The sequence below is a fragment of the Mesoplodon bidens genome, assembly GCF_964165515.1.
Source record: "Mesoplodon bidens genome assembly, chromosome: 7".
Taxonomy (NCBI): Eukaryota; Metazoa; Chordata; class Mammalia; order Artiodactyla; family Ziphiidae; genus Mesoplodon; species Mesoplodon bidens.
In genome coordinates, this window is record NC_138164.1 from 102539698 (window position 1) to 102552089 (window position 12392).

General features: G+C 42.4%; 1 protein-coding gene across 8 annotated transcripts in view; it reads right to left on the reverse strand.

The window, feature by feature from the left end:
• AMBRA1 (autophagy and beclin 1 regulator 1) overlaps window positions 1–12392 on the reverse strand; it is a 177820-nt gene that overhangs the window by 37350 nt on the left and 128078 nt on the right. For all 8 annotated transcript variants that reach the window (XM_081239519.1, XM_081239517.1, XM_081239518.1 and 5 more), the window contains one exon: window positions 7400–7510. In XM_081239519.1, the coding sequence (XP_081095645.1) occupies window positions 7400–7510 (111 nt within the window). The remainder of the gene's footprint in view (window positions 1–7399; window positions 7511–12392) is intronic.

Here is a 12392-nt window from a genome sequence, read left to right on the forward strand (position 1 = left end):
TCTATCAAAGAAAATTGTCTCCAACTGGGGAGAAACAACATGCTTCAGAAGGATCAGAAGCCAATTACAGATGAGGCAACAGGTTAAAAGAGAACTATCTTATTTACATGAACATCACTTTACAGAGATGGAAAATACGCCTCTCAGAGTACTGAAAACAGGGGCAGGGGTGACTTTAGAATTATAGCCATACTCTCAAAGAATCACGGTATAATTTCCAAGAAAAAGACATGATAAAAAGAGCTAACATTTACTGACCATTTACTACAGAAAGTGCCAGATGCCGTTCAGAGTGCCTGACATGTATCAATGTTAACTAATTTAATTCTCCTAACAATCCTATGAGGTTGGCACTATTATAACCCTCATTTTATAGACAAGGAAACTAAGGTGTAGAGAGATTAAGTAACCAAGGTCACACTGCTAGAAGGTGGCTGAGCAAGACTTGGACCTGGACAGTATAGCTGAAGAGTTCATTTGCTTAACCATCATAGGACAGCTGACAAGGAAAACGTTATCAAAGAACTACCTCTCCCTATACTTGCGACGAAAAGGGAAGAAAAAAGCATCAGGCTCAGACCTTTAAAGTATAAAAAGTACCAAGTAATTCCAATACTATTTAAGCTGTTCCAGACAAAAAGAAAAACTTTCAAATTATATTTGTAACACAAGCATAACACTGATACCAAAACTCATAGATTTTATGAAAAAGAATAGGATAGATCCATCTCACAAATTTCAAGGAAAAAACTCTTAAATTATTAGCAAGCTACATGGAAAGAATTTAATGCTAAAGCATATACCATGAACCAGGTGGGGTTTATTCAAGGGATGTAAGGTTGGGTTCAATATTACAGAATCTATCAACATAATGATCTCGGGGCTTCCCTGGTGGTGCGGTGGTTAAGAACCCGCCTGCCAATGCAGGGGACACGGGTTTGACCCCTGGTCCGGGAAGATCCCACATGTCACGGAGCAACTAAGCCCATGCGCTGCAACTACTGAGCCTGTGCTCTAGAGCCCGCGAGCCACAACTACTGAAGCCTGCATGCCTAGAGCCCGTGCTCCGCAACAAGAGAAGCTACCGCGATGAGAAGCCCGCGCACCACAACGAAGAGTAGACCTTGCTCGTCACAACTAGAGAAAGCCCGCGCAGCAATTAAGACCCAACGCAGCCAAAAATAGATAAATTAAAAAAAATAATAATCAAGGGAAGTTTATTGGTATTATCGGGATTTAAAAATTAATTTAAGGTCAATTAAATCTACAGATACTTGTTTAAAAAAACATAATGATCTCATTATTAGGTCAAAGGAGAGAAAAAAACATGATCATCTTCACAGATGCTGATAAGGCATGACTAAATTTAACATCTATTCTTTTTTTCTTGCCGGGGGAGGTTGGTGGGGGGAGTCCTAACCACTGAACCGCCAGGGAATTCCGAGTATCTGTTCTTGATTAAAAACTCACAATAAAATAAGAATAATGACTTCCTTAAAACAATAAACTAGTTCTGGTTCAACCCAAAAGTCAGCAATATGCTTACTGGGAAAAAGCTAGAAGTTTTTCTACTGAAATCAGGAATGATATGAGGATGACTGCTATCATTTAACATTGTTCTGATGGTAGCAGCCAATGCACTCAGACAAGGGGAAGAAATCACAGGTGTACAACTTGGAACAGAGGAGGTAAAATTAATACTATTTACAGATAACATACTTAGAAAACCCATGAGATTTAACTGAATAACAACTATAATTAGTAAACAAATTCAGTAAAACAAATTTTTTTAAAGCTTGTAACAATAAACTTTAAAAATGTATAAAGTTACATGAAGAAAACTTTAAAACATTCCTAAGACCACAAGAGAGACTTGGAGAAACTGAAAAATCATAAGTATCTTCTTATGTATGGTATCTTCTTACATAAGAAGATATCATAAAAATATTGAGTCTCCTTAAGTTACTTTATATGTTTAATGCGATCACATTAATTACACTAACAGGATTTTTTCAGGGGGATGAAGGGAAGAAGCGAGGTAGTTGTAAAGTCCATACAGAAAACCAAAATGTTCAAGCAGGCAAGAAATTTTGGATTAAAAAAATAACAAGAGGAGACTAGTCCTACCAGATCCTAAAACAGAGCCTCAAACTTAAACCAATGTGGTACTGTTACATGAATAATCAGACAGATCCCTGGGACAGAAGAGACAGAAGAAATACATCTAAATACTCAACAGGAAATTAATAGGATGAAAATGACATCCCAAATCAATGGGGACAAATAGATCATTTTACAAATTGGTTGCGACAAATGAGTAGCACATGGGGGAAAAGTTGGATCATACTCTGCTTATTTAGGACTAGGTTAAACTTCTGATGAATCAAAGATTTAAAGGAAAAAACTAAAATATAAAAGTACTGACTGATCTTCTTGATGCTGCTACAAAATCTAGGAACCATAAAAGGAAAGTTGGATAATTCTGACTACTTAAAATAGGTTCTATGACAAAAATAACCTTCAGCAGAGTCAAAAGACAAATGACAACCAGGAAACTCCTATTAGGAGTTAATTTTCTGATATATAAAGAGCTCCTGTAGAACTGGTAAGGAAAAGACCAACAACACAATAAAAAAAAAATAGGTAAAGCACAGAGACAAGCCAAGAAAAGGCAACACATGTGGCTAAACGTATGCAGAGCCACACAACCTGGTTTATAATATGAGAAATACAAATTTAAAATACCTACATGCTATTTTTTTTTTTTTTTTGGCCACACCACGCGGCTTGCAGGATCCTAGTTTCCCGACCAGGGACTGAACCCTCACCCCCAACAGTGGAAGTGCGGAGCCCTAACCACTGGACCGCCAGGGAAGTCCCACCTACATAGTATTTTTTACCATCAGATTTGTAAATACCCCAAAATATGATAGCACATTCTACAAGCAAGAGTTTAGGGAAACATGCACTCTCATGAACCAAAAGCGAGTGTATAAATTGGTATAATCTCTACAGAGGGTGATTTAGCAGTATCTACCAAAATCACAAATCTACATATTCTTCCTTCCCACAATTCCATTTCTAGGAATTTATCCTATGATATACTTGCACATGTGCAAAATGACAAACTGTGGCATGGTTTGTATAGCAAAAGACTGGAAACAACTTAAAAGTTCCTCAGCAGAGGGGTTTCCCTGGTATTCCAGGGGTTAAGACTCTGCACTCCCAACGCAGGTGGCCTGGGTTCAATCCCTGGTTAGGGAACTAGATCCCGCATGCTGCAACTAAAGATCCTGCATGCCACAACGAACATCCTGTGTGCCACAACTAAGACCCGGAGCAGACAAAAAAAAAAAAAAAAATTCCTCAGCAGAACACTGGTTAAAAAATAACTGGTTAAAAAATGGACAGTGGGGGACTTTCCTGGTGGCAAAGTGGTTAAGGATGTGCCTGCCTGGTCCAGGAAGATCCCACATGCCACGGAGCAACTAAGCCCGTGCGCCACAACTACTGAGCCTCCGCTCTACAGCCCGCGAGCTACAACTACTGAGCCTGTGTGCCACAACTACTGAAGCCCGCATGCCTAGAGCCTGTGCTCCGCAACAAGAGAAGCCACTGCAATCAGAGGCCCGCGCACCGCAATGAAGAGTAGTCCCCACTCGCCACAACTAGAGAAAGCCCACATGCAGCAACAAAGACCCAACACAGCCATAAATAAATAAATAGACAGATATATATATATATATATATATATATATATATATAAAAGGACAGTGGGATACTAGGCAGCCATTAAAAAAGAATTGAGTAAATGCTTATGTAATGATACGGAAAGATCACCAAGACATATAGTAAAGAAAGCAAGGTACAGAAAGAAAAGTATGTATAACATGCTACCATTTAGGTTAAGTAGAGGTGGAAAAACAAACATTTGCATGTACTTGTATATGCATACAATATCTTTGAAGAGATATGCAAGACACTGCTCACTGTGGTTGCCTATGGGGTGGAGTGGTGGGTAGCTGGGGGCAGGGTTGGGAAACTTTTCACTGTATATCCTTTTATACTTTAAAAATCTTTGGTAAATGTATTTCAGATTATAATAAAAGAAACGAAGCAAATAAAATAACGAAACCAAGTACCTACGGAAAATTATGGCAAACATCTGGGCCAGAAATCTATAAACAAGCAAACAGTATTTAATAAGGGAAAAGGTAGATTGCATTTGATTTCTACTAAAGAATAGATTACCGAACATGCGGCTTAAAAGCACTTAGGAAAAAATGATTGCTGCTGAGGTTTCACTAAGATCAGGAGATGAAAAATTGACTTCATTTTCATGGTCTGATAAGGATACCAAGATTGGCATACTGTGAAAGCCACAGAAGGGGCTATCTTGATTATTTTAAGGTATCTGACCAACTCTTACAATACCCATAGACAAGATAGAAAAATATGGGCTTCACATGCAAACAACCAAGCCTAGGTGCAAATTCGTGAACCAAAATTGACACAGAGCAAGCCCACAGGAACATACCACAACACTTGGTGCAAAGTCCTGACCGATGCACTAGTTTTGCTAGCAATCCAAAGTAAGACAGAGGGGGGACTTCCCCGGTGGCACAGTTGGTTAAGAGTCTGCACTCTCAGGACTCCCTGGTGGCATGGTGGTTAAGAATCCACCTGCCAAGGCAGGGGACACGGGTTCGAGCCCTGGTCCAGGAAGATCCCACATGCCGCGGAGCAGCTAAGCCCGTCTGCCACAACTACTGAGCCTGCGCTCTAGAGCCTGCGAGCCACAACTACTGAGCCCGTGCACCTAGAGCCCATGCTTAGCAACAAGAGAAGCCACTGCAATGAGAAGCCCACGCACCGCAACGAAGATTAGCCCCTGCTCACCGCAGCTCAAGAAAGCCCTCGTGCAGCAACGAAGACCCAATGCAGCCAAAAATAAATAAATAAATAAACAAATAAATTTATTTATTAAAAAAAAAACAGTCTGCACTCCCAATGCTGGGGGCCTGGGTTAGATCCCTGGTCAGGGAACTAGATCCCACATGCGTGCCGCAACTAAGAGTTCTCATGCCTCAACTAAGGAGCCCGCCTGCTGCAACTAAGACCCGGCGCAACCAAATAAGTAAATAAATAAATATCTTTAAACAAACCAGAAAAACAAAGTAAGACAGAGGGACTTCCCTGGTGGTCCAGTGATTAAGAATCCACCTTCCAATGCAGGAGACTCGGGTTCGATCCCTGGTCGGAGAACTAAGATCTTACATGCCTCGGGGCAACTAAGACCCTATGCAGCCCCCCCCAAAAAAGAATTAAAGTACTTAGTGTTCAAAAAAAAAAAAAGAGAGACAGAGAAAGTATGTTTATCAAATTAGAAGATGATGTAAGGTTGGGAAAAAAAGGGCTGAATCAAAGTTCAAAAAAATGTTGAGAGGCAGGAACTAAGAAGAGCAATTGGCACTATTAAGATAAAACTTAACAGAAACAAATACAAACCTTTGGTTTTTGAAACATTTGAACTGCGCAAGTAAGTATAGGACGGTAAAGTCTTGGTTTATTAATAGTTATCAAGTATTTTTTAAATAAATAAATACATTTATTTATTATTTATTTATGTTTGGCTTCACTGGGTCCTCGTTGCTGTGCACGGGCTTTCTCTAGTTGTGGTGAGCAGGGGCTACTTTTCATTCCGGTGAGCGGGCTTCTCATTGCGGTGGCTTCCCTTGTTGCAAAGCGTGGGCTCTAGGCACATAGGCTTCATTAGTTGCAGCACACGGGCTCAGCAGTTGTGGCTCGTAGGCTCAAGAGTGCAGGCTCAGTAGTTGTAGTGCATGGGCTTAGCTGCTTCACGGCATGTGGGATCTTCCTGGACCAGGGATCGAACCCGTGTCTCCTGCATTGGCAGGCAGATTCTTAACCACTGTGCAACCAGGGAAGTCCCATCAAGGAGTTTTAAGTGACTGCAAACTCAACAGTGGCTTCAGAAAAAGCTGTTGAAATCTTAGGCTGAACTAACACTGTCCAAACCATCATTGTACTCTGTTTTGGACAGATCTCATCTGGAGTGTTCTACGTTGTTCTGCCACCTCAAAGCTTAAAGGGGAAATGAGCAGAACTGTCAAGGATTTGAAAACCAGATCATAAAAGGAATCTCAGGAATTCTGGCCCCAAAAGAATGATTTAAAGGGAAATGGCAGTTTATCTTCAAATAGCTGGAGAACTGTCACTTAGAAGAGACATCATCAAACTTATTCTATGGAGATTCAGAGGTAGAATTAGGACCAATGGGAGGAAGTGACAGCAAGGGAAATGGTGGCTGGGTGTAAGCAAAAACATTTGAACAAGGATTTAGCAGTGATGGACTAGGGCCAACTCAGCAGACACTGTGACCTATCTGAAGTGTTCAAGAAGAGGCTCAACCACCACTTCCCAGGGATGTGTGAGAGTCCGTCATCAGATAGAAAGTGAAATGAGATGTCTAAGATGCTGTGACTGGGCTTCCCCGGTGGTGCAGTGGTTGAGAATCCGCCTGCCAATGCAGGGGACGTGGGTTCAGGCCCTGGTCCGGGAAGATCCCACATGCTGCGGAGCAACCAAGCCCGTGCCCAACAACTGCTGAGCCTGCGCTCTGGAGCACACAAGCCACAACTACTGAAGCCCGTGTGCCACGTCTGCTGAAGCCTGCACGCCTGGAGCCTGTGCTCCGCGGCAGGGGAGGCCACCGCAGTGAGAAGCCCTCGCACTGCGGCGAGAAGTGGCCCCCACTCGCTTCAACTGGAGAGGGCCCTCACACAGCAACGGAAGACCCAACGCAGCCAATACATAAATAAATAAATAAAATTTTAAAAATGATGTGATTTCGATCAAACAACTGGGACATGGGATTGAGGACTCGTAGAAGCTGGGAAGACGGACTGACAGACAGACATGTTTGTAAATCACACATCAATCAGGCCACTCCCTTTGTTCTATTCAGACCTAGATTAATAAATGAGTTTATCATCACTGTAGTCTTTCCTCAAGGGTCTGGCTCTCAGTTCCTACACTCCCTTCTCCTTCTGTTCCTCTCAGTTCCACCCAAACTTCTAGGCTTGGGACAATGAACTACTAGTCGGTAAACTCCTGGGGCAGACATCTTCATTTTGGTGTCCACCTTAGCACTGTTCTGATCACTGTACCAAAGCATTGTTCACTGCTCAGGGTGGCTGCTCAATACACGTTTGTTGAATTGCTTAACGAGAGCTGGAGAAGAACTGCAGAAATGGCACACGGCAGTCAGCTGCTCAACGAGGCGATGAAAAATCCAGTGCTATGTGGGTTTCTGAGCTCTGGCTCACCAGTAAGAGACAGACCTTCCACCAGTATCCCCAGTTCTACCTTGGCTTACCATTACTGATTTCTGGGAGGTCAAACTTAGTGAAGTCCCACCACTGGAGCCGGTAGGTAGTATTGGCAATGTTACTGGCCACGGCAGACTGTCCATCACCAATCACTGCCCCTGGTGGGGGAGAAGACAAAGAGAGCACATTATAGTGTTTATCTATATGTTTCCACTGCAAACATGAGACAAAACTAGGATCAGCAGAAGAAGGAGAAAAGGAAGAATCACAACTAAGGCTGAAGAAAGCTGACAAGTCCTATCTGTCAAGTCTCTATCTCAAAGGGAAACCAGACATGTTTCTCAAGAACAATTCTACATGTAAATATAGTATAATACAGTATAATATAATATAGTATAGTATAGTATAATATAATATAAATCAGCCCCCCTTCCCATTATTACGTAACATTTACTGAGTGCCAACAATGTGGCACGTACTGTATATATCCTATCTGGTAGGCTCACAATCTAAAGAGACAAATGGGTGTTCATAAAAATGCTGGGAAAGAAACATGAAAAATGGTAGGACACCATTAACACAGAAAAGCATTCAGTCCCTGGATGTCTTTGTAGTAAGCAGCACCCTTTGGGAGAAAGCATCTCCTTTGTATATGACCTTCCTCCTAATAAAACATCTCAAAAGGAGGCTTCCCCCAGGGAAGAGGCAGCCAGCATTCAGCTGATAGGATAGAGAGAGACAGCAAAGAACAAATGAGGTAATATTTGTTAATCTCTTCTGGACCTCTGGCATGTAACACAATAGAAATTTATGAGCCTAGCTTTTCCGCCTCAGAATATTTTTATTAAGGCAGTATTTTATAACCCCTGCCCTGCCCCACCCCAGGAGAACTTCCTTGAATCCAGATTCACTTGTAACATCTCACAGTTTAACTTTCCCTGAGACATACACTTCTATATGACATTTTTTTCCTTGGTAACCAATTAAATAAAAAAGGGATTTTTTTAAAACAGGGTGACACTTTAATTTGCAGTTGTATTTCATTTTACTTGAACATGTCATCTCTTCCTCCTCCTCCTTCCGAGGTGCATTTCATACACACCCACCCTTCTGATCAGACAGAGCCAAACCCTCTTGGGAGAATAGAACATTCTTATGTGCTACACAACCTAAATGGTACTCTCTGCTGCAAATCAACTCTGACTTTGAGAAACTGAACTTGTTAGAGCTGACTAGCCTTGGAACAATGGACAGTTCTATACCCAGATTCTTCAGTATCACCATTTTCCTCCTCTGCATGTCACTGCAAGAGGGTCTTGTCTTTTTTTTTTTTCCCCCTCCTTTTAGAGCGCTGCATTTATTGCTCTGCTACTCCTGGTGTTTCCCTGTTCTTTCCTCATATGGTCAAGAGGTTGTTCAGAGAGAAAATGTCCTCCATATAAGCTATGAAATATGAGAGTCTTCTCACTCTTCCCCAGTTGCTTCAGGCCACTGTATGAGAAGACTCTTTTTTAACATTAATTTACTGATAGAGTCCTTGTCCCTGTTTCAATTTGTTAAGAGAGGTACATTAGTTCGTTCCCAAGATGATGATACTTCTAGATTAACATGTCGTCAACATGGGCAGGACTGCCCCCATGGGGGTGAAAACTGTTCATGGTGGGGGAAAAATCTTAGATAGTACAATCCCCAGTCCCTGCCAAAGTACTGCAGTATATGAACAGATACACAGCATTATCTGTGATATTAAAATTTCATGGGAGGGGGGTGATTAGGGAAAAAAATGTCTAAAAAGGCTCCTTAGGAGGGTAATGATAAAATAAAGGTTGAGAAATACTGTTTTAGATAAACCAATACCATCCAAACAATACATTCTTTACAATCTTGCAGATTCAAAGACATTGTTCAAAATGGTCATGATCTCTCTGAAGGCCTAAGAAAGACAGCATTTGAGGGTTCTGTCAATGAGCCCACTGACCTCATATCCCTATTGAGGGGGCTTCCCTGGTGGCACAGTGGTTAAGAATCCACCTGCCATTGCAGGGAACACGGGTTCGAGCCCTGGCCTGGGAAGATCCCACATGTCATGGAGCAACTAAGCCCGTGCACCACAACTGCTGAGCCTGTGCTCTAGAGCTCGTGAGCCACAACTACTGAGCCCACGTGCCACAACTACTGAAGCCCGCGTGCCTAGAGCCCGTGCTCCACAACAAGAGAAGCCACCTTAATGACAAGCCCACACACCGCAACGAAGAGTAGCCCCCGCTCGCCACAACTAGAGAAAGCCTGTGCACAGCAACGAAGACCCAAAGCAGCCAAATAAAAAAAGAAAATCCCTATTGAGGGCCCTGTGGCATATCACTTAAATGAGGTAAATATATGCCTTTGCTTAAACTTTACAGAAAATTCTGTAATAATGGTACCTGACTTGGGAAATTTTGCTGAACCTCTGGGTCATGAGGAGGGTAAGCTACCTATAAGGCTTTCTTTTTGTAAGTAAATAAATAAATTTATTAATTTATCCATCTACCTATCTATTTATTTATTTATTTATTGCTGTGTTGGGTTATTCAGGTTGCTGCGCGAGGGCTTTCTCTAGTTGTGGCGAGCGGGGGCTACTCTTCGTTGCGGTGTGCGGGCTTCTCATTGTGGTGGCTTCTCTTGTTGCAGAGGATGGGCTCTAGGTGCGCGGACTTCAGTAGTTGCAGCATGCGGTCTCAGTAGTTGTGGCTCGCAGGCTCAAGAGCACAGGCTCAGCAGTTGTGGCACACAGGCTTAGTTGCTCCGCGGCATGTGGGATCTTCCTGGACCAGGGATCGAACCCACGTCCCCTGTATTGGCAGGTGGATTCTTAACCATTGCGCCACCAGGGAAGTTCCCCTATAGGACGTCCTTAATAAGAAATTTCTTGATTTTTCTAGGCCTCCTTGATAATGAAAATAACTTTTTAAATTCCAAGGTCCACTACTCAGGAAAGAATTATTCAGTTTTATTTGGACCCAGGCTCAATTCCATTGGGTTTATGAATTGTTCCTCTGGCTCGCTTATCTATATCTAGATGGTTGATATCAACCTCTGACCACCAGTCTCTCTCAAATGATTTTAGTTCCTTATAATTTCCTCCAACTTTTAATAGAAAAGCATATAACCCAAAATGGAAGAAGGCAAGTTGATTTTCTTAGTATATGATGAAAGAAATGCTAGTTCCTAAGTCAGGATAGGAAAAAAATTGAAGAAACAAACCCCGTACTGTAGGAGCTTAAAATATGGGGGAAAGGACGAGAGCTACAAACAGGAAAACAGTTAAGGAAAATACCAGATGCTTTAAGAGCGCTGTGGATATATCTGCAACTGGAACAGAAATGACTGAGACTCCAACTCACAGCTCCAGAAGCATCCTGTATATCCATGCCTCAGGAAACGTCTTCTGGAAAACAGCTGTGCAATAAAATAATCATGTATGGTTGTACTGTGTGGAAGAGACTGGGGAGGTATTCTCTGCCACTGATGCCAGAGTGTGGAGGAGGAATGGGGCCTGGCAGCAGGGAGAGTTGATTTTCAGTGCCGCGTAAACATAGATTAGGGAGCTAAAGATGCCAGCAACAGATTATTGTCACCAGGTTCTCTTCTGTAACAGCTGCAGGCCAACTGAGCCTGTCTCTCAAGAAACATCAGGAAGAAAAAGTATCACCCTATTAAAAAAAAACCCAACCATTTAACAGGCCTCTGGCTGGCTACTAAGCTCAAGGTATAGGAAATGTGCCAGAATGAGTTAATGGACTGAGCCACAAAGTATTTACATAGGAGGCACTTAGCCTTGGAAACCAAATCCTGACAGAATGCTGAGGGATTTCTGAGGGATCAAGGTTTTCTCAGTAATAACAGAATGGAACAAGCTAGACTCACATTTTCTCAACCTCCACTATTGATATTTTGGGTCAGATAATTCTTTGTTTAGGGGGTGGGGTGGGTCTTGTGCATTGTAGGATGTTTAGCAGTACCCTTGGCCTCTTCCCACTAGATGCCAGTAGTCACGCAGTTGTGACCACCAAAAATGTATCCAGACATTGCCAAATGTTCCCTGGGGATCAAAATCATTCCTGGTTGGGAAACTCTAAGTTAGATAAATACAGCCTACATATTTTTTTTTTTTTTTTTGTGGTACGTGGGCCTCTCACTGTTGTGGCCTCTCCTGTTGCGGAGCACAGGCTCCGGACACGCAGGCTCAGCGGCCATGGCTCACGGGCCCAGCCGCTCCGCGGCATGTGGGATCTTCCCGGACTGGGGCACGAACCTGCGTTCTCTGCATTGGCAGGCGGACTCTCAGCCACTGCGCCACCAGGGAAGCCCCAGCCTACATTTTAACTCCAAGATAGTGCTCCTTAGGAAGCACTACTACTGGAATGCTCGCTGCTAAAGGCACCAAAACTGTTAGCGATACTGATTTTGGAGAGAAACCAATAAAAGGCACAGCATTATACAAATATTCCTTTAGCAAACTTCCAGTTTTCCTTTTCTGCCATGGATTAGAGTTTGGCTTGAACTGGGATCTCATGTGTCTGTTTTTAACACTGTTTCTGAGAATACGGGCTTCAGAATCAGATGGACCCGATTTTGACTCCTCCTGCTAGTACCTATATTAGTATCACTCTGTGTAAATCAATCTCTCTGAACCTCAGTTTCCTTATCTGTAAAAAGATAATAAAAATCCTTTCAACTTATAGGGCTATTTAGAAAACTTACTGAAATAATAAATGTAAAGTGCTGGCAAATAGTAAATGTCTAATAAATAGCCACCATTAAAATTATTTAATCATTTACTCCAATCTCTGTATGCTCTTCCTCTACAGGTATAGCTCTGGAATCAACAGCTCATAGACAGAGGTTCTTTTGTAAGAGACTGGCCCAAATAACGTGCCAGGACCAAGGAAGAGAAGCACTTCACTTCAGAATTAAGAGCAAATGCATAGGACCCAGACTCCTTAGTAATGTTCTCCTTGAAAAACAGCTTAGGCCAAGACAGACCACATTCTGGTCCAC